The 21,757-nt window shown below is 40.9% G+C and overlaps 1 protein-coding gene and 2 long non-coding RNA genes across 12 annotated transcripts in view; 1 reads left to right on the forward strand and 2 right to left on the reverse strand.

The window, feature by feature from the left end:
- AXDND1 (axonemal dynein light chain domain containing 1) overlaps window positions 1-10,814 on the reverse strand; it is an 88,905-nt gene extending 78,091 nt beyond the window's left edge. For 3 of the 10 annotated variants that reach the window (XM_082381664.1, XM_082381665.1, XM_082381660.1), the window contains exons 1-8: window positions 10,567-10,738; window positions 10,159-10,354; window positions 8,527-8,699; window positions 7,999-8,102; window positions 5,279-5,399; window positions 4,163-4,248; window positions 1,664-1,720; window positions 97-199 (exon numbers count right to left, since the gene is read on the reverse strand). In XM_082381664.1, the coding sequence (XP_082237790.1) occupies window positions 97-199; window positions 1,664-1,720; window positions 4,163-4,248; window positions 5,279-5,399; window positions 7,999-8,102; window positions 8,527-8,699; window positions 10,159-10,237 (723 nt within the window). In that variant the 5' untranslated portion in view covers window positions 10,238-10,354; window positions 10,567-10,738. Of the gene's footprint in view, window positions 1-96; window positions 200-1,663; window positions 1,721-4,162; window positions 4,249-5,278; window positions 5,400-7,998; window positions 8,103-8,526; window positions 8,700-10,158; window positions 10,355-10,566 lie in introns of all 10 variants that reach the window. The other 7 variants (XR_014241757.1, XM_082381661.1, XM_082381662.1 and 4 more) reach the window with 6 other exon arrangements.
- A 157-nt stretch (window positions 10,815-10,971) lies between these two features.
- Window positions 10,972-16,568, forward strand: LOC309605479. Its single transcript, XR_014231387.1, has 2 exons — window positions 10,972-11,071; window positions 14,767-16,568. It is a non-coding gene; the product is annotated as an uncharacterized lncRNA (long non-coding RNA).
- Window positions 15,633-21,508, reverse strand: LOC309605520. Its single transcript, XR_014231406.1, has 2 exons — window positions 20,853-21,508; window positions 15,633-20,524 (listed from the first exon to the last, which is right to left on the reverse strand). It is a non-coding gene; the product is annotated as an uncharacterized lncRNA (long non-coding RNA).
- Window positions 21,509-21,757: the final 249 nt, after the last annotated feature.

The following is a 21,757-nucleotide window of genomic DNA, read 5'->3' on the forward strand; positions in this document are numbered from 1 at the left end:
CAGCTAATAAACGGCAGGGTCAGGAGTCCAATCCAGGCATTCTACCTCCAGAGTGCATGCTCTTAACCACTGGTTTACATTGATCTTTGCAATTACCTTGGTTGGCCCTGTATATGCCTGATTTTCCACACCAGCCCTCTCTAGCATAGTATCCATCACATCATTCAGCTGGACCACTTCTACTCTTTTATTAGGTTTCCTAAAAGATTAAGATGGCAGACATATATAAGTAGTGTTACAATAGGTCATGCTCAGATGGCAAAAGGAACATAATATGTATAAAGAAAATGTACATACTATGGAATATTAATGGTATTTTAAAGCGTTATACCTATATGTACAATACTAATCTAGTGGGATATCAATAATACAGTAAAACAAAATACAAAAACAAAACAAAACAAAAACCAACAAAAATGCAATGTATGATCCTCTTTTTCATAAAAGAAAATAATGTTCCACCTCCCAAAGAAACTCTATACCCCTATTGTGTAAGATTGTAAGAACACAGAAAAATGTGGAGTAATAAACACCAAGCTGCTAAGATCCGCTACTTCACAATATAAAAGAAAAGGGACAAGGGATAGATAAGGAAAAAAGCCTATAGCAAAATGGAGAAATACTAATGGATAAATTTAGAATATAAAAGTTATAAATTTTTATAACTTTTATAAAGTTATATATGATCCAGCAATCCCACTTGAAATCAGGATCTCGAAGAGAGGGACTTCCCTGGCAGTCCAGTGGCTAAGAATCCATGCTTCCACTGTAGGGGGCACGGGTTTGATCCCTGGTCAGGGGACTATGATACTGCATGCCGCGTGGTGTGGCCAAAAGAAAAAAAAAAAAAAAGGATCTTGAAGAGATATTAACACTCCCATGTTCATTGAAGCTATTCACAATAGCCAAGATGTGGAAACAACTTAAATGTCCATTGATGAATGGATAAAGAAAATGTGGTGTGTGTGTGTATACATATATATATATGTATACACACACACACATACATACATACATACACACACACTGGAATATCGTTCAGCCTTAAAAAAAGAAGGAAATTCTGCAATATGCAACAACATGAATGTCCCTAGAGGACATTATGCTAAGTGAAATAAGCCAGTCACAGAAAAACAAATACTGTGTGATTCCACTTACATGGGGTATCTAAAATAGTCAAACTCATAGAATCAGAAAGTGGAATGGTGGTTTGCAGGGGCTGAGGGGAGAAGGAAATGGAAAGTTGCTAATCAATGGGCATAATATTTCAGTTATGCAAGGTTCTACAGTTCTGCTATACAACACTGTGCCTATAATTACAATATTGTATTGCACACTTAAAATTTTATTAAGAGGGTAGATCTCATGTTAAGTATTCTTACCACAATAAAATAAAATTTAAAAACAAACCAAAAAAAACCATTTAAAATGGTTTAAAAAAAGTGTTTTTAGCACACTTTGATATTATTATAAATATGTAAAAAATCAATATGCAGTTGGACAAATGAAAACACTGATTAAATGATAGAACTGTAGGCAATTATTGTCTTGGCTTTCTGCAGTAATTTTAATATTTTTGTGTAATAAAGTACCAATAAAAAGGAAAATATGTGTATATAGTTATTCTTTCTTAGAAACACTCTCAAAAATAAACTGTACTTACATGGATGGGAAGAGCAATAGTCTATTTTCACTGTCTGTGAGGAGAGTAGTATATTTGCTGAAATAATTAAGACAGGTAAATATTATTGTAAGAAAACTGTCTGGCCTATTTATCACATAACAGCACATGAAAAACTTAAGACCTCACAGAATTGAGAAGCTTGGAGACAATCAGAAAGGTCCATCGGGGGCTTCCCTGGTGGCGCAGTGGTTGAGAATCTGCCTGCCAATGCAGGGGACACGGGTTCGAGCCCTGGTCTGGGAAGATCCCACATGCCACGGAGCAACTGGGCCCGTGAGCCACAACTACTGAGCCTGCGCGCCTGGAGCCTGTGCTCCGCAACAAGAGAGGCCGCGATAGTGAGAGGCCCGCGCACTGCGATGAAGAGTGGCACCCGCTTGCCGCAACTAGAGAAAGCCCTCGCACAGAAACGAAGACCCAACACAGCCATAAATAAATAAATAAATAAATAAATTTAAAAAAAAAAAAAAAAAAAAAAAAAAAAGAAAGGTCCATCGTTTTACACACAAGAGGATACTTGAATAGCCTTAGACATCTACAGACACAGATATAATGATACTTACAATATTTTTAAAAATTTTAAGTAAAAGAGCTTTAATCACATTCCTCAATGTATCACAATACAAAAATTTCTTTGATTCATTTAAAAAAAGGACATTTCAAAGGTGGAAGAATGTTTTAAGAACACTAAAGTCAACAAAGTTAAGTGACTAAACAGGTTATAAAACTAATAAGCAGAGATGAAACTAGAACCCAATTTTCCTGATGCCCAGCATGTATATCTGTCCTCTGGAAGTACTTGCTTATACCTAAATGGATATCACAATGAGAACCTCATGGTAATTCTTCAAATTCATTATTATTTATATATCTTTTTTCTTCCCCTAGTTAAAAAACATCTCCTTTGGTTCTGCCCCCTACTGGAACACAGTTCGTTAATAAGGTCCACTTTCAGAGTTTAGATTAGTGAAAAATATCCAGGGAATATAAAGACTCAAAATAAAGTTTCAAAAATGAGTATGTGAGCGGGACTAGAAGCAATGACACCCCAGGAGCAATGAGTACACCTAGCACCCAGATCTTGGTTTCTAAGAACCCTTCTCCACTAAAAGGAAAACAGTACTCCGTGGAGAAGTGACTCATAGCTCACTCCAAAGCTGGAGTTGGGAAATACAAGATGAACCTGAAAATCTCATTGAGCCAGAAAATAAGAGAACATTCAAAGAATGATGGGGACATGCCTAAAGAACACAAGAGCCAGCTCAAAGGATCTGGCATTAGTAAAATCAGGAAAAATCTGAACATCAACGATAGCAAAGAATTATAACTCAGTGAAAAAAACAGAAATCTATGAGTCTATATTGTAAAATGGCAACTTATACAAGAATGACAGAGCTAAAAAAGTCATCAAAAAGATCTATAAGTAGTGGGTTACAAGGAAATACACACTAAAGTATTTGGTGGCAAAGGGTCATGAGGGCCTCCAACTTACTCTTGAATAGTTTAAGTGTGTGTGTGTGTGTGTATTAAAGCAAATGAGGCAAAATGTAAACACTCAGTGAGTCAGGATAGAGGGTATACAGGAGTTCCCTGTCCCATTTTTGTAACTTCTTTATAATTTTGAAATTATATAAGAATTAATAATAGTTACCCCAAAAATGAGTTCCATTTAGTTCCCTTTGGCAAAATATTGTTCTGAAACCCACCATCACAAGGAAATGACGTTTAACATATGTACTGGATAAGGTAAAAAGAATGACAGCTTCTGGATATTTTACTATAAAACCTAGTCCAAAGTTCTAGTTTTTTAAACTATGAAACATTCAAGTGTTGTTTCAGAAAATAAAAGCAAGATCCCATTTTCAATCCCATTAGCAGGAATCAAAGAAAACTTGAAATGACTAGTCTGAAGTCTGGAGCTAAGCCCTAGAGTGTGCATTATGAGATTCCAACTTAGAGGGCTACTTTCCTTTGTCATTGCTCAAAACCATTCCCAAAGAGGCATAGCAAGCATTCAGAACAAAGATCTTTTTTTTTTTTTTAATTCAAAATTAAACAGTAGGAAAAGACAGAGAACAATTTAATCTAAACTAAAATCTCAAACTCTTTTTTTAAATTGAAATATAATTGATCTACAATATTATGTTAGTTTTAGGTGTACAGCAAAATGATTCAGTTATATATTTTTTTCAGATTTTTTTCCATTATAGATTATTACAAGATATTCAATATCCTGTAATAGCACAGTTCCCTGTGCTATACAGTAAATTCTTCTTGCTCCAAACTCTTTTAAGTAAGACTGTTTTCATTAGTTTTTGATACCTTTCTTAAATTGTATTAGGATGGTAAGCCAGATGTTTACTCATTTCACTGTAGATATTGCCTGGGAACATGAGTGAACTGCTCAGGTTCCTCTATGTCTGGGAAGTAGGAAACAGTTCAACTTGTCAGATATTCAGTATATACCACAGTACTCACTCATCATAACACTCCAAACCTGAAACTCCTGTATTTGACACAATATGAAATTCTTCAGGAATCAAAGTATCTGATAGTTTCTTTGGCTTAAAAAGAAAGAAAGAACAACAAGAATAAAAACAAGCAGATGAAAAAAATTGAGTTTCACAAATCCTAATTCCTATACCAAACGGATAATATTTATTAAGAGTTTTTGATTAAAGAAATAACAATATTAGTAATATGGGTCATGGCAAGGAGTAATAAACTTTTAGCAGAGCATAAATTTAAAAATTAGCCATGGGGCTTCCCTGGTGGCTCAGTGGTTAAGAATCCACCTGCCAATGCAGGGGACACGGGTTTGACCCCTAGTCCAGGAAGATCCCACATGCCGCGGAGCAACTAAGCCCGTGCACCACAACTACTGAGCCTGCGCTCTAGAGCCCACAAGCCACAAATACTGAGCCTATGTGCCACAACTACTGAAGCCCACGCACCTAGAGTCCATGCTCCGCAACAAGAGAAGCTACCGCAGTAAGAAGCCCATGCACCGCAACAAAGAGTGGCCCCCGCTCACCGCAACTAGAGAAAGCCCGCGCACAGCAACAAAGACCCAACGCAGCCAAAAATAAATAAATAAATGTTAAAATAAATAAATAAATAAAATAAAAAATTAGCCATGAACTAAAGAACAATCTTGGTTTTAGTATTAATTACACAAAAATCTATCAACTTTAAAATTCAATAGGAATTTAAAATTCACCTTAGCAACAAGCCAAAAGTAAGAATTCTATAATTCTTTTTTCTGCCTTTTTTTAAACTGAAGTATAGTTGATTTATAATGTTGTGTTACTTTCAAGAATTCTACAACTTTAAGCTGTTGGTTTGTTTTTTTAAAAAATCTAGTCTCCTACACTGTATTATCTAGATTAAATAACTGTAGCTTGGAAAATGGCTTAAAATAAGATATGTTTGATCATCTCCCACTAAATGCCCTTTTCTAGAAATAATTAGAAAGTGCTATGAAAATATAAACAATGCAGGTTGTTATAGTATGACATGGCTTTATATTTTGCGGAAATTTTTTTTTTAAGTAGAGAGAGGGAGAGGAAATTATTTGTCAAATACTTTATTTACCTTATGAGGCACAAGGACACCATCACGTGGTTGTAATGAACGGTCCATTTGTGGGGGACAAACTGTGCTCTCCCTTGTCTCTCCTTTAACATATTTAACATCGTACAGAAAAGAAATATCCCTGAAAGATAAGAAAAATATATTTACAAAATAAATTTTGTCTGGCTACTGGATAAGAGTGGGTAAAGTCCACACACATCCTTCTAGTGGATAAAAAGGGACACAAAACTGGTCTCCTTACCTCATACTTTACTAAGAAGGCTGAGGCATTAGGGTTCCCCCCCCCGCCCCCCCGCACTCTTCCTCTTCTCCATCTCAAATTTCTCATTCGCCTTTCCTTCAGCCTCATGTTAAGATGTATTCTCTTCCCCAGGATTATTTCCTCCACTTAAGTCCTTCATTTCACCTTTGCCCACATCCTTGGGGACCTCATTCCATCAATCCTAATTTCTGTGTATTTCCTTCTATCTTGGAACATTCCCCCTGGTCTATAACTCAAGTCTTCTCCCCTTCTAAAAATCTTCCCTTGACCATGCATTGTTGTCAAGTTACCTTGATCTATCTATCTCTCACTTTCTGCTAAACATCAGACTTCTTAAAATTTCCCTGCAATTGGATTTCATTCCCATTTCTCTTCTGAAATCATTCTCCAGAAAGCTGAGGATGACTTTCTACAGCTAAGTCATCAGTTCTCATCTTCCACTATTTTCCTGGAATATTTTCCAGGGTTGATCACCTCTCTTCTTAAAAACACTCTCCTCTCCTCTATCCTCTGTATGACTGGACTCTCCTGGTTCTTTCATCTTACCTAACCCTTCTTGAACATCTCCGTGACCTCCTGCCTACCAAATGGAAATGTTCACAACGTCCTGTCCTCATCCCTCTGCGCTCTCCCTACACTTTCTCCCTTGGCAATGCTATCAAATCTCACCTTATCATATTTGTTACCTCTAGATACGACTGAATAATTCTCCTTCATTCTCACTTTTCACCCTTCTATATTCACTAATTCTGTCAGTTAGCACCACCACTCAACTCATCAAAAATCTCAGCATCCATAATTGATTCCGTCCCATCCTTTGTCCTCAATATCTATCACTAACACTTATTAACTTTACAGTCACCCTCCTCTTGTCTCTTGCCAATGCCAAATCAAGGTAACTTTTGCCATGTAAGGTATGTATCCACAGGTTCCAAGGACTGCAGTGAGGACATTTCAAGGAGGTCATTATCCTGTCTATCACACTACAGATCTTCACATTTTAAAAAATTCCAACTCAGATGTCATTTGACATTAAAACTTTAATGTCAGTTTATTGCTGCGTTCAGATATAGCTAATTATTTTTTAAAGTACTTCAAACATCTCATAACTACTAATTATTATATAGTAATAATTATAGCCATGGTCTGATGGCATAAAGTACCAATACTTATGACACCAAAGCCCCAGGACACAGAAGTGAATAGCCTAAATTTCTGCCACTTTTTCTAGCACTGAGACATAGCTGAGTAATAACACCTTATATTTACATAGCAGTGTATAGTTTTACAAGTGCTCTTGCATTATCTCATTTGTGCTTTCTATATCCCTGGAAGGTACACAAAATGGAGCAAGTCTATTATTCCCTTTTTACAAGTGAGAAAATGGAACTCAGAAAGACTAAATAACCTACCCAAGTATTAGTAACTGTAAACTTACTATTAAGTGATATTTCAGTAAGGAGCATGGAGGGAGTAAATTGATAAATGAACCATACACAGAAAATTAGCAGATTACAATCTTCACAGGGAAAATGTTGACATTTTGGATATTTTTAGGAATGATATAAAAACAACAAATATAATTTGCTGATTTGATCTAAAACAGTGTAAAGGTTAAGGGTTCGCTTTGAGGAAAAGCAGGGATTAAGCACTTGTTTTTCAAGGTTTTGCAGGTCATGAAGCTATTTTACCTAGCTCTTCTCAGATGTGCAAATAAAAGAGGCCCTAAAGGCATTCTGCCTGATATTGTCCCTTCTACTAGGGTACAACAAAGAATAGGAGAGTAAGGGGGCAAGTACATGAAGGCATGCAAAAGCAAATTTAAAACAAGTGAAAAGCCAACAGAGCCAGCACCTATTGCCATCCTGTTAATAATCATACACAAAAAGGTAGACCCATGTCCTCTTCAGATTGTATTCTGGTTCATTAAAGATACTTCAAGCGGGCTTCCCTGGTGGCACAGTGGTTAAGAATCTGCTTGTCAAAGCAGGGGACACCGGTTCAAGCCCTGGTCTGGGAAGATCCCACATGCCGCAGAGCAACTAAGCCCGTGCACCACAACTACCGAGCCTGCGCTCTAGAGCCCACAAGCCACAACTACTGAGCCCGTGTGCCACAGCTACTGAAGCCCATGCACCTAGAGCCCGCAGCAAGAGTAGACACCGCAATGAGAAGCCCGCGCACCGCAACGAAGAGTAGCCCCCGCTCGCCACAACTAGAGAAAGCCCGCGCACAGCAACGAAGACCCAATGCAGCCAAAAATAAATAAATAAATTTATTTCAAGAAAAAAGATACTTCAAGCTTTGAAATCTTGATTCTATGATTTTATTCTCTGATTTAAAATCGATGATTCTATGATTTTACAATTTTTCTGATTCTGCTCCTCCCAAGGAAATCATACAAAATGAGATAATGACTCTATTCATCTGCATCTACCCAACTATCTTCTTTCTTTACCTTCCAGCTCCTGTTAGGGAAACAGGATGGTCAATCAGATATTTGAACTTATTTCTTCGAATAGGGTTATGCCAGACGTGGTCTACAGGGCGTGGAAGAGTACCCTGGGAAAAAGAAAAACATGACTACACAGCAGAGGGTGCTCTAGTCAAGTGAAATCTATTCTTAATCATTTTTGAGTATTTACATTAAAGGCATTTGAATATTCTATGGAAAAAGAGAGCAGAATTCTTATTTAATACCAAGGAGAAAGACTGAAACTAGGACAATTCAATAGTGAAAGAAAAATATCAAGACTAAGAGTAGTAATGATCATTTAGGTAAATCACATAAAAACAGGTTAATGGAAATACTCAAGTATTTCCTTGAAAATATTCATGCAAAAGATTTTAGTTTTCAATCTAGGAAATTAATTTTAAAATATTCTTAAGACAATCTGGAATATATAACATATGCTAAATAAATACTTAATGAACTGGATACCAAAAGATAAATGTTCCCAAGTACTTTATATATGTATATACACACCTTTGGGGTTTTAATTTTCTTAGGAGGCAGTAGGTTTTCAGGACAAGGACCAGCATTAGCTGCATAGGTCAGAGAAAGTAGAACTTCCTGAGGGATGAACTCATTCTGAAGGGAAGTAGGAAGGGGTTTTGATGGATCCACCAGACTTTTTTTCTCCCTTAGCTTAGGAAGTCCTAAGAAAATAATGGGAAAGAAAAGTTTACTGTAGTTTTTTTGAGAGTTAATTAGAGATTCCCAGGCTACCTCATCAATCCCATATATATGTTGCTAACAGAGAGAAACATTGCTTCCGGTTGCCAAGACTAGTAGCAATATTTAAAACACTGAAAATCAACTAGTCAAGAAAAAGAAACTCATATTGTCTGCCCTACTCACACTTACATCAGACATGAGTTCAAAAACTCAGGTACAAAGATGAACCTCCATTATTCCAAATTCAAAGTTGAAAATTAAACTCACTTCACTTGATCAACTAACCAAGATAGCATGAAGATGATGGGAATGTCTATTTTCCCTTTGATGTGAAAATGACAAAAGAAATGTCCTCTCCTCAAAACTGTCAAATTATTTAGTAATTTTTTCCATATAAGTTCAAAGGTGAAAATTAAACTGGAATATTTATAGAGTGAAAGGGATCTGAGTTGGATTTAAATGTAGAATTGGGATCCTTAGAAATGAAGAGAGTGGAATAATCTGAGCAAATTAGTGGAGTAAGACTCAGTACAAAGAGTGTTCTACTCAGCTTGACTAGGGCAGAGGAGTTATAAAGGTAGGGGAGTAGGCCTAATATAGGAAAAGGTCTCCTATGCAGTCAGCAAGGAGGCTTGGGTTGTCACTCTTCTTAAAGAACTCTCAACTAATCTATGCCCCTCACATAGAATGGTTTATGTTAATTTCTGTAAGGATGTATCATGCTTTGATCACCATCAAAACCTCTGAAGTTCACATTACCAAATGTCTATCTCTTGAAAGTTTGGGATGGAGTCAGAATATCAGAGGAAATAAGGGAAAAAAAAAAGTTAGGTGGGACTTCAGCAGAATCTCCCCTAAAAACAAGATGTAGGTGAGTTGGAGGAAGCTTTAACATAATGAGGGGTAGGGATGAGTCTAGCAGATTCTTTGGTTTTTTTTTTTTGGCATGCAGGATCTTAGTTCCCAGACCAGGGATCGAACTGGAGCCCCCTGAAATGGAAGCGCGGAGTCAACCACTGGACCGCCAGGGAAGTCACTAGCAGATTCTTATTCCAGTACAGATCTGCATTTACCTATATATGAATGAAAATCTTATACAAATAATTACTTTCATTCAGAAGAATTACTAAAACCTGATACAAACTGGTTTGTTACCAAATACCCAAAAAAGGTACTGTTTCATACAACCACTGGTATTTAAAATAGGTTGAATTTAGAACAATATAAAACTCATTAGCATTTGAAAAAACTTACAAACACAGTCCTTACGCAGAGTAGTGAAAAACACTATAAAAGGAATGGCTTTTGATTTTACTGAAACAAGTGTATTGGAAAAACGAAACTAATTAAAGTATCCTGAAATCTCAGATTAAGGAAAATAGTGAACGTATTGTGATTTCTGACTATGGCCGTGATTATTTATGCCTTGAAGAACTTTACCTGTCTCTTCCTTGGATGCAGAGATTTTCAAATTTTTGTCCTCAGGTGTTGACGTTGAGGGCGTTTTCGGGAGCGACATAGTAAAGCAATGCCTCCTATCACTCTCTAGTAATTTGAAATTACTAATTACTCCAGAAAGCTAACCTAGAAACAAATCAGCGGCATTACTGGGATTTGGCAGGGCTGCCACATTGACCTGCAGGAAAGAGAGAGAAAAGAAAGAGAGAAAGAGAGAGAGAGACCCGTTAACTGTTTATGTTAAAATTGGAGTTTACAATTCATCTAGCATGGCTTTTCTTTGGGGAGACTTCTGGGCTCTAAAGTCCTCTGATGCGACTAAGAAGCCTGGAGTCTGGGCCCAGGTCGGGAAGTACACGCTCGGCCCACCCCTCCGGCCACCGGCATCACCTGAAGGCGCCCCTCGTTCGACGTCCCGGCCTCCCCACAGGCAGCGCCTGGCGCACGCACCCCACCGACTCGCGGTCGGGCAGAGTTCGCACCGTTTCTGCATCACAAGTGATGGGAAACCGACACTTGCAGCCCGTACCGGTAAACTGTGCTTCCCGCCAGACATCTTGTAGCCGCACCTTTTCCCAGACAACCTGCGTGTCGTCATAGAAACCCAGGACCCCAAGCCTTAGCAACTCTCAATGGCGGCTGCCTTCGGCGGTGCCGGCGGAGGACAGAGACGGCTAAGAGTCTCTCGGGGATCCAATGTGTTTTAAATCTCAACATAGATTCAACAGCAATGAAGAATAAAAATGTTTAATAGGGCCGTTCTCACGGAGTCAGAAAGTGTCTGGATCCCGGCGCTTCCGCGGCAGGCCGGCGGCAGTGCGCAGGCGCTAGCGGTTCCTGGGGTCGCTCTCCCCCTGTCCCGGGAAGACTTCTCAGGCTTGTGACCAAAGGCGGGGTAGGACTTCAGCAAGAGCTTCTCGCATCACTCTCTCCCACTTTTTTTTGTTTCCTCTGTTTTTCTAAAAGCCACATTCAGGGGGAAATTGGGTAAACAAAAACTCTGTGTACCTATCAGTTGAGGCATTATTGCAGAAGCTGCTCCTGTCCTTGGCATTTCCATCGAGTCTTCCTTGGATAATTAAGCACCGCCCCCGCCCCCCTTCCCATCCTACTCTTCCCTTTCCGTGCAGGGGGAAGGCATTCCTTGGTCCAGACTTTTTTTGGCTGGAGGCAGGTAAGGAGACTGCACTTCAGGCAGAGCCAACCCAAGTCAAATCGTTGGGTCTTACTGCTTAAAAACCTGTTCTCAGGAGGTAATGGGATAAACACATTAGAACGGAGGAGCTGAGAACCCGCCTCTTACCACCACCAGGATTGTTAGCCAACCAAACTTGGGTCTGCTCGCCCAAAGCATAGCCTGGTTGTGAAGGAAAGTAGAGTTTATTACAAGGTGTGATGAAGGAAAATACAGAGTTTATTGCAAGGTGCTAAGCAAGGAGAATAGGCTCAAAAGACCTGAACTCCCCAGTGGCTTTCAGGGAAGGGTTTTTAAAGGCAGGGTGAGGGAGAGAGTCACAGGTGCCTGATCAGCTTGTGGACATTTTTCTGATTGATTTCTGGTTGGTGGGGAGGTAACCAGGTGGTATTCCGGGAGGCAACATCATCAGCCTTATGGTTCCAAACGGTCTGGGGTCCATGTGCTTTTGTTAACATGCAGTCAACTTCTTCCATCTGGTGGGGGAGTTAGTATATGTAAAAAACTCAAGGATATGGCTCAGAATATTATCTATAGCCCTTGAGTAGGAACTAAGGGTCCTTGAGTTTTGCTTTACAGCTAAACTATTATTTTACTTGACTGTTTTCCTTTCTTTCTGCATTTTCTCACTTCTCTGAATTTGCTCTTTGGAACTTGGGGAAGGCCTAGGAGGCTGAAGCTTTTCTGCAAACAAGAGGCAGGGGATGGAGGTGTGGGGCGGTGTCTTTCCCCCGAAGGGCTTCACAGGGTCCTGCTGCTTGGTTTCAGGATCATTTTGTATTAGGATGGAACCCTAATGCCAAGTAATGCTGGTGGATCCCCAGCATCTAGATGCCTCTAGTCTGAAAAATAAATTTCAGGAGGGAAGAAAACTTCTCTTGTTCAGTCATCATATTCCTTAGTACCAAGCATAGTGCCTGGCACAAACACCTTCAATACATGATGTTTGAAAATCAGCTGGACAGTTCTAATGCTTCTGTGTTTATATGCTTAAGTCTCTGGGTTTTGGGAGACTCATAATAACTCAAAGAAATATGAGCAAAGTGTTAAAAACAAAAACAATACAATCTCTATGCCTCTCTTAATTCTTCTAAACACCTTGGGTATCTAAACATTTTAGCCTTTAGCCCTATCTCCCATCATCCTAGGTTTTTTCTGGATTTTCCAAGAATTAAAATACACATGGCACACACATATTTCACCTTAAGGACTGGCAGCCATCAAAACAGGTGAGGGGCAGAAGAAATGCACAAGCAGGTGGAAGGTAATTTTCCTCCAAAGTTTGTCTTCCTCCCTCTTCACTGGTGTCCTGACTCTACATTAGAGTTTGGAACCATAACCAGGATACTGAACTTCAGAGGTCCCAAAACTCCAGCATCAGTTTATACATGGTTTATCAAGCTTTTAGGTATTAGAGGAACAGAGTAATTCATCTTTCACATTCTTAAGTTTTAAAAAAATCTAAAGTAGGGCATTGATAAGGTGGGGATAAATGAACAGATTCAAGAGATACATAGAAAGTAAAATCTATAGGATTTGGGAAGTGATTGGCTCTATGGTGTGAAGAAAAAGACATCAAATGTTACTTCTCATTTTCTATCCTGTACAATGGTGTGGTGATTATACATACCAGTTCCTGACCAAAGGTCTGGGTTAAAGTTGTAGAAGTGTATGAAATATAAGTACAAGAAAAGATAACATAAGAACATTACAATAAGACCATAACTATTGAAGAATACAATTGCTACTCTTAGGAAACTCCTCTCATCATTGTGAATTATACACAATGATGAACGCTGAAATGTTGTTAAGATAAAGTATTGCTGAGGTCTTTGATGGAAAATACCATAGCAAAATGCAAGCAGATAATAATTTTCCTAAATAGAAAATTTCAAGACATAGTAAAAGTGACACAGTTAGAAACAGGGCTAACTGTGCTTCTTGATGTTGGCTGACTTCTGTGGCAGCTTTATACCCACTCAGCAGTAGGGTCTTCCAGGGCGTCAAGTGGACAAAACAATATCTCGGAAGACAGCCAGTCAGTGAAATCACCAAACATACCCTGAACTAGGACCAGACAAACACAGTGTGTGCTTATGCACCAATCTTTTTACCAACTCATTTCCTAAGTGTGAACAAGGGTGATACACACATCCATGGGTGCTTAAATATAGCACGCAAAGCTCCCTGAAGTCTGAGTGGGAAGTAGCCCAGTATCTGTATTTAACGTAACAGAAAAATGAAGGTATCAATCACAAATGTTTAAAAGGAGACACTGAGAAAGAAACCTGGACACTGCTCAGCAAACACTTCCCAGGGGAAGAGTAGTATGGAAGAGTATTGCTTCCATAAAACAATGGCATCTGTAAAACTGAAATGATGCTTCAGTCTGTCTTAGTTTTTATGTCATGCAATTCACCCAAGTACCCTCCTTCGGATTTCACCTTATAATAGAGAGACCATTAATGCGGGACGGTTAGACCAGCGTTAGAGGTTCCTGCTCAGCCATTGGTCGGCGCCACAGGGGGCCCCATTCAGCCATTGGTCGATGCCGCAGTGGGCCCCTCCCCCAAGCGAGCCAGCGTCAATGGGCGGCCCTTAGAGGGGCTGGCAGAGTGGTGGTCGTCAGGTGGAGAGTAAGAGGCAGATCCCAGCCTTCTCCCTGGGGCCCTCCAGCTCACCCAGCTTCGGGCTCCAGAGGCCTCACCAGGACCGCCCACTGGCCAGGCGGAAGTGAACCTCTCCCCCATCCCTGCCTCTGCAACCTAATGGCAGCGGCCGTCTGCATGGGACACAGCCTGGGGCACGTGGCCCCCACCGTTTGGGCAGCCTGAGGAGCCTGAGGGCCGGCTGGGTCCTGGGCGCCTGGCTCCCTCAGTGATGACAGCTGGGCAGTGTCTGGGGACCTGGCCCTGAGGGAGCCACCAACTGAGATCTGCTTCTTCAGCCAGGCCTGGGCACTGGCGGGAGGACCCAGACTGGGTGCTGGACGAACGCTCTGGGGCACGGTAACCGCCCACCCTCCCCGCACCCCACCTCGCAGGGACTCCCTTCTCTTAGCCAGGCCTGGACCTCGGAGGGCGAAAGTTGAGCCTTGGAACCTTGCCCTTTCCTGTCAGAACAAAGGATAACGTTTATTTGTTATGTCCCTGTAAACCTGTCCCTGTTATGTCCCACGATGTTACAGGAACATCGTGACCTGACCATGACCGGACCTCAAGAACAAACGATCTGACACCAAGAAGTTTGCAACAACTAACCACGCCTCTCCCTCACCTTTCCTATAAAAGGGCTTTGCTGAAAGATTTCAGGGAGTTTGGGGTTTTTTTTAAGGCATGAGCCACCCATCTCCCTGCATGGCCCTGCAATAATCCTTTCTCTGTCCCAAACTCCAGCGTTTTGGTGGTGTTTGGCCTCACTGTGCGTCGGGCACACAGAGTTGCGTTCCGGTAACAACATGGCTGTGCCTTGAGGAAGAAATAGGCTTTTCGTCTGGTTCACAAGCCTATCTTCAGTGCGCATCACATGGTGTTGATGCCATCTAGGCAAAAAAATTCATCTTTCTCATTGTACAGTAAGCTGGGCTTCCGCAAGAGTAAATTCAGTGACCATGGCCAACCTGAGTATGCTACCCCATGTGCAATTTCTCATGCTACATTTACAAACTGGTGTTCCAGTTCTGTAAGTCAGATTCATGAATGCAGTTAACTTGGGTCCAAACACAAGCTGAGCCTAAAAGGACAAGACCCTAAACTTTAGTAAATTCATCAAGGAAAATTGCCACACTGTGGATTCACCCCCAGTGGCAAAGAATAGTCACTTGGTCCAAGAATCAGGGGCACATCTAATTTCTGAAGGGACTTCCCCCTTCCCACTCCTCTGGCACTGCAGAGGCAGGTGGGTAGAGCCAGACCATGGAGGCTAACTCAGTACTTCTTGGCTGTTACTATGATATATGCTTCAATGTATAGAATGTTATGATGTCAAATCCTATTCATAGTAGTTTCCTATTATAAGGAGATTCTTTGGAGGGAAGGGAAGTAACCTATCTTGCTTCAAAATTAGTTTCCCCAAGTCTTGTTTGAAAAGGCACACTTCCCAGTCAACAGATTTTCTCTTTTCATTAGAAACCTAAATCCATTTCTACCCACTGGGGAGCGGGGTGGGCAGTACACTTTTAGAAATACCCATTCACAAGTTTTAAAAGGCTGACAGGAAAAGAAGTCAAGCAACAAATAATGACCAAAGAAAGAGAGGAGGCTGAAGAACCAGTGTCACTGCTTTTCTTGATGCAAATACAGAATCACAACTGGGCCCCATTATTTCTTTGTAATCTGTAACATGGCTCCCTCCATTATCCTGAAAAAGAAAATTCTAACAACATTGTAAATCAACTATACTCCAATAAAAATTGTTGGCTATATTCAGCATATAAAGCTGTGTGATATTAAGGTGAAAACCATTTATGAACATGAAATACATAGTTAATATAGGGTTAATATCAAACTTGAGTTACTTTTAAAACGAGACATGGTTTTTTTCCAAATTTATCACATTCTTCACATATGCAATTATTTTGCCCTTTTGTATGTATTCTTTTTAAAGTTTAAAAAAATGTTAATGCTAATACAATGTGTGCTAAACAAAGTGATGATACCAGTGATTAGACAAAGATATAGGGGGTGGGGGAGGAGGAATAGTAATTCAGGAAAAGAGTAAACAAGAACGAATTAGAAAAAACATCGTTAATTACAGAATAACCCTTATAACAACTTCAGATTCCCGGGACTTTTCTGCAGCTCTTAAAACACTATGGGTTTAGGGCTTCCCTGGTGGCGCAGTGGTTAAGAATCCGCCTGCCAATTCAGGGGACATGGGTTCAAACCCTGGTCCGGGAAGATGCCACATGCCGCGGAGCAACTAAGCCCGTGCGCCACAACTACCGAGCCTGTGCTCTAGAGCCCTTGAACCACAACTACTGAGCCTGTGCGCCTAGAGCCTGTGCTGCATAACAAGAGAAGCCACCGCAATGAGAAGCCTGTGCATCGTAACGAAGAGTAGCCCCCGCTCGCCGCAAGTAGAGAAAGACCGCGTGCAGCAACGAAGACCCAAGGCAGTCAAAAATAAATAAATAAAATAAATAAATTTATTAAAAAAAAAAAAAAGGTTTAGCCAAGGCTCCAAAAAAAAACGAAAACACTATGGGTTTAATGCACATGCTGGAAAGGTACTAACACAGGAAGGAAGCTGCCTTACTGGCCCCAACGGCAGAGCCTTGACTAGGGCTTCAGCTCTCTTCCCACCCAACTGGCAGGTTTGCACATGGGAATTCAAATTGTATCCCTAAGAAAAGAGAAATATACCTACCATCTCATTAACACAAACTAAAGAACACCACAAAGCATGGTGAAGTATCTGCTAGCATAAAGGGTAGCACTCTGTTGGGAAGGGCATATTGACAGCAGAAATGTGAATGTAATAATGCAGAAGGAAGAAAGCATTTAGAAAAAGAGCACAGAGACAGTTTTAGATTTTTTAAAAAACTGCATAACTTCTGAAATTAAGCCTTTATTTTTCTCAAATCCAAATTAGCTATTTAAAAGTCTTTATACTTTACAAGAAAAAAAGGAAACTTTATTAAGAATTTAGCAGATTATATAGATTGTACAGCTTTCCTACTAACCTAAAGCTTATGAATTTTATCAGTATCTACTGATTTTCACACTGGACATTAAATTCAGGGTGGGGAAGAGCACGGGTGGACCAAGGAAGGACTCCTCTCCACTTCAACCACAGTAGCTGTATTCTATCTCCTTTATAAACTGGGTTCCAACACTCTGTGACCTGATAAGAGACTTTAGTGATGTTAGAAACTAATCAAATACTTACATAAGCTTCACTAACAATATTCATTTTGTTCCTCAAAACATTTACGTCCCAGTTCCCTCCATTTCTGAGCCATAATCATAAAGCCTAGAGATAAGATATGTGAAAGAATGTCCAAGACAGGTCTTTCTTTGATAGTAAATATATATATACACACACACATATATAACTATTATATAAACCACATAAGTTACATGAAATTTTGCATCAGCAAGCAAGTCATTGAACTATCTTCCATTAAGAAATTCATTCTGCCTTCCAAGACTAGAAGCATCCTTACACTGGCAGAAGTAAGGCCTCATTAGTTTCCTTCCTCTCCATAATTTCTAAAGCTTAAGTATAAAGTATACACACTAGTTCTAAACACTTGATTTAATACTTAGGTAAAAGCAGAAATGCATTTCTTTTCAGAAGCTTGCAACCCTACCCTAATGCTAAACAGATAAATCTGAAAGTATCAATAATTTTGGAGAGTTGGAAACAAGAATGCTTTTAGCAATCCTGTTAAATTCTTACCAATTCTATTATGTGAGAGCCTGCATCTATCAAGGTGCAAAGCCAATTCACCATCAGCCTGAGAGTCTATTTAAAAGTATATATTCTTGGGAGTGTGCAGCATTTGAAACCCCCACCCCCCCAATCCCAGGTCTTTCTTTAAGGATTCCAATGAAATAATAGTAAGGATTTAGGTTTGGAATTTACAGAGAGTAAGAAAATAACGAGGCCCTATTTCTGCCTGGGCTAGTGGTTTGCAGCAACCGAATGAGGTAGTTATTAATCCCCATTTTACAGATGAGGAAAACTGTGGCTCTGATAAATTAAGCAACTTTGGGTGCCACTGCTAGTAAGTATGGGGCTATCTTAATCACAAGTCTGTGCATGGACTTTTTTCACCACACCAGTGGTTTTCAAACTAGGTATTTGGGGGTAGGAGGAAATGGATATAGCCAAACAAGGGCTCCAGCCCTGCATCCCTGTCTCAACCAGAAACAGCTATATTTTATCTGTTTTACACGCTGGGCTTAAGCCTAACAATTTTTTTCTAAAGGTTTCAAAACTAACATGTATAAATTACTATACTACACCAGGCCACCTGCTTACTACAGCTATGTTAGTTCATCTTCGTTATTTTCCTCCAAAGAAAACAATGAACTTTACTCAAAATTACTTATGACCGCACAAAACAAAAATGTTTGCATAAAAGACTTTAACAATTCATAACATATCTTTTTAGGCTATGTAGCCCACATGACCAACTTCTAAAACATAAAATGTTCTGTTAGGTTTCCTATAAAGACTTCAGGATTCAATTTTTCAGGTAAGTATAATTTTTAAACTATGATGAAAATTGCCTATACTAAATGAATTACTTCTACAACATAATCTGTATGCAAATATAGAATACTTACACACTGTACTTTCTTAACCTGCAAATATCACCCACTTTCACCCTGTAACTATTGAAAACGGAAAAAAACATTTACACTACTCCTTTTGCTTCCAAATGTTGTGGTTACTGAGAGGGGTAAAAGCAGCCTCAATTTTCTAATTAAGCTCTAACATGAGGAAGCAACTTTACCTAGGCAATTGCAGTAATTAATCCACCAAAAACAAACAAAAAACTCCTCCATTTTTCCTCACTACCCAGAATTGAGAATAAGAGCTTCTAACAAATTTATGACAAAGTTAGAGATCTTAGTTGTTCTCTTATATAACACACCCAAAGTAATGATTACTATCATTAATACTTTATAGGAAAGAAATTTTAAACTCATTACTTTTCTTTTTTCTTAATTAATTAATTTATTATTGGGTCTTTGTTGCTGTGCGCGGGCTTTCTCTAGTTGCAGCAAGAGGGGGCTACTCTTGGTTGTGGTGTGTGGGCTTCTCATTGTGGTGGCTTCTCTTGTTGTGGAGCACAGGCCCTAAGCGTGCAGGCTTCAGTAGTTGTGGCATGTGGGCTTCGGTAGTTGTGGCACGGGAATCAGTAGTTGTGGCTCTGGGCTTTAGAGCGCAAGCTCAGTAGCTGTGGCGCACGGGCTTAGTTGCTCCGCGGCACGTGGGATCTTCCTGGACCAGGGCTTGAACCCGTGTCCCCTGCATTGGCAGGCAGAGTCTTAACCACTGCGCCACGAGGGAAGTCCTGGAATACCCTTTTAAAAAGAACCTTCTTTGAGGTACACTTTTGTCTGTTGAGGTTGGATTTGCCTAAACTCAACTGGACCAAAGGTATGGGAAACTTAGCTGAGAACTTGTGGTACAAATTAAGTTGTGACTATTAAGAAACTCTACTTACCTTCTTGTGAGATTCAAACTAACTTTTTGAAAACAATTAGAAAAAGATTTCTCAAAACTTTCTGGATAGCAGTAGGGCTGCTAGAATACCAAGATAGTTTCTCAAGTGGGCTGCTTCTCAAATTTTGGGTAGTTCATAAGTCTCCCTTCTTTGGGTTGAACCTACATGGTCTTCAAAAACCCTTCCAGAGGAAGATGGCGGAAGAGTAAGACGCGGAGATCACCTTCCTCCCCACAGATACATCAGAAATACATCTACACGTGTAACTGCTCCTACAGAACACCGACTGAACGCTGGCAGAAGACCTCAGACCTCCCAAAAGGCAAGAAACTCCCCATGTACCTGGGTAGGGCAAAAGAAAAAAGAAAAAACAGAAACAAAAGAATAGGGATGGGACCTGCACCAGTGGGTGGGAGCTGTGAAGGAGGAAAGGTTTCCACACACTAGGAAGCCCCTTCTCGGGCGAAGAGAGCGGGTGGTGGAGGGGGGAAGCTTCGGAGCCACGGAGGAGAGCGCAGCAACAGGGGTGCGGAGGGCAAAGTGGAGAGATTCCCGCACAGAGGATTGGTGCTGACCAGCACTCACCAGCCAGAGAGGCTTGTCTGCTCACCCGCCGGAGCGGGCGGGGGCTGGGAGCTGAGGCTCGGGCTTCGGTTGGATAGCAGGTAGAGGACTGGGGTTGGCGGAGCGAACACAGCCTGAAGGGGTTAGTGCACCACGGCTAGCCGGGAGGGAGTCCGGGAAAAAGTCTGGACCCACAGAAGAGGCAAGAGACTTTTTCTTCTCTGTTTCCTTGTGCGCGAGAAGAGGGGATTAACAGCACTGCTTAAAGGAGCTCCAATAAATAAAAATTAAAAAAAAAAAAAAAAAAAAAAGGAGCTGCAGAGACGGGTGCGAGCCGCGGCTAACAGCGTGGACCCCAGAGACGGGCATGAGACGCTAAGGCTGCTGCTGCCGCCACCAAAAAAAGCCTGTGTGGGGCTTCCCTGGTGGCGCAGTAGTTGAGAATCTGCCTGCTGATGCAGGGAACACGGGTTCGAGCCCTGGTCTGGGAGGATCCCACATGCGGCGGAGCGGCTGGGCCCGTGAGCCACAATTACTGAGCCTGCGTGTCTGGAGCCTGTGCTCCGCAACAAGAGAGGCCACGATAGTGAGAGGCCCGCGCACAGCGATGAAGAGTGGCCCCCACTTGCCACAACTAGTGAAAGCCCTCGCACAGAAACGAAGACCCAACATAGCCATAAATTAAAAATAAATAAATAAATATTAAAAAAAAAAAAAAGTTTAAAAAAAAAAAGCCTGTGTGCAAGCACAGGTCACTATCCACACCTCCCCTCCCAGGAGCCTGTGCAGCCCACCACTGCCAGGGTACCGTGATCCAGGGACAACTTCCCCGGGAGAACGCACAGCGAGCCTCAGGCTGCTGCAACGTCACCACGGCCTCTGCCGCCACAGGCTCGCCCCACATCCGTACCCCTCGCTCTCCCAGCCTGAGTGAGCCAGAGGCCCCGAATCAGCTGCTCCTTTAACCCCATCCTGTCTGAACGAAGAACAGACGCCCTCAGATGACCTACATGCAGAGGCGGGGCCAAATGCAAAGCTGAACCCTGGGAGCTGTGGGAACAAAGAAGAGAAAGGGAAATCCTGCCCAGCAGCCTCAGGAGCAGCGGATTAAATCTCCACAATCAAATTGATGTACCTGCATCTGTGGAATACCTGAACAGACAACGAATCATCCCAAATTTAGGAGGTGGACTTTGGTAGCAAGATATATTATTTTTTCCACTTTTCCTCTTTTTGTGAGTGTGTATGTGTATGCTTCTGTGTGAGATTTTGTCTGTAGAGCTTTGCTTTCACCATTTGTCCTAGGGTTTTGTCCATCTGTCTTTTTTTGTTTTTATTTTTTTACTTAAAAAAATTTTTTTTAATTTTTTATTTTAATAACTTTATTTTATTTTATCTTTATTTTATTCTTTTTTTTTCCCCCTGGATTTAATTAATTAATTTATTTATTTATTTTTGGCTGTGTTGGGTCTTTGTTTCTGTGCGAGGGCTTTCTCTAGTTGTGGCAAGCGGGGGCCACTCTTCATCGCGGTGCGCGGGCCTCTCACTATCGTGGCCTCTCTTGTTGCGGAGCACAGGCTCCAGATGCGCAGGCTCAGTAATTGTGGCTCATGGGCCCAGTTGCTCCGCAGCATGTGGGA

This window comes from Balaenoptera borealis, assembly GCF_965194805.1.
Source record: "Balaenoptera borealis genome assembly, chromosome: 1".
NCBI classification, from domain to species: Eukaryota; Metazoa; Chordata; class Mammalia; order Artiodactyla; family Balaenopteridae; genus Balaenoptera; species Balaenoptera borealis.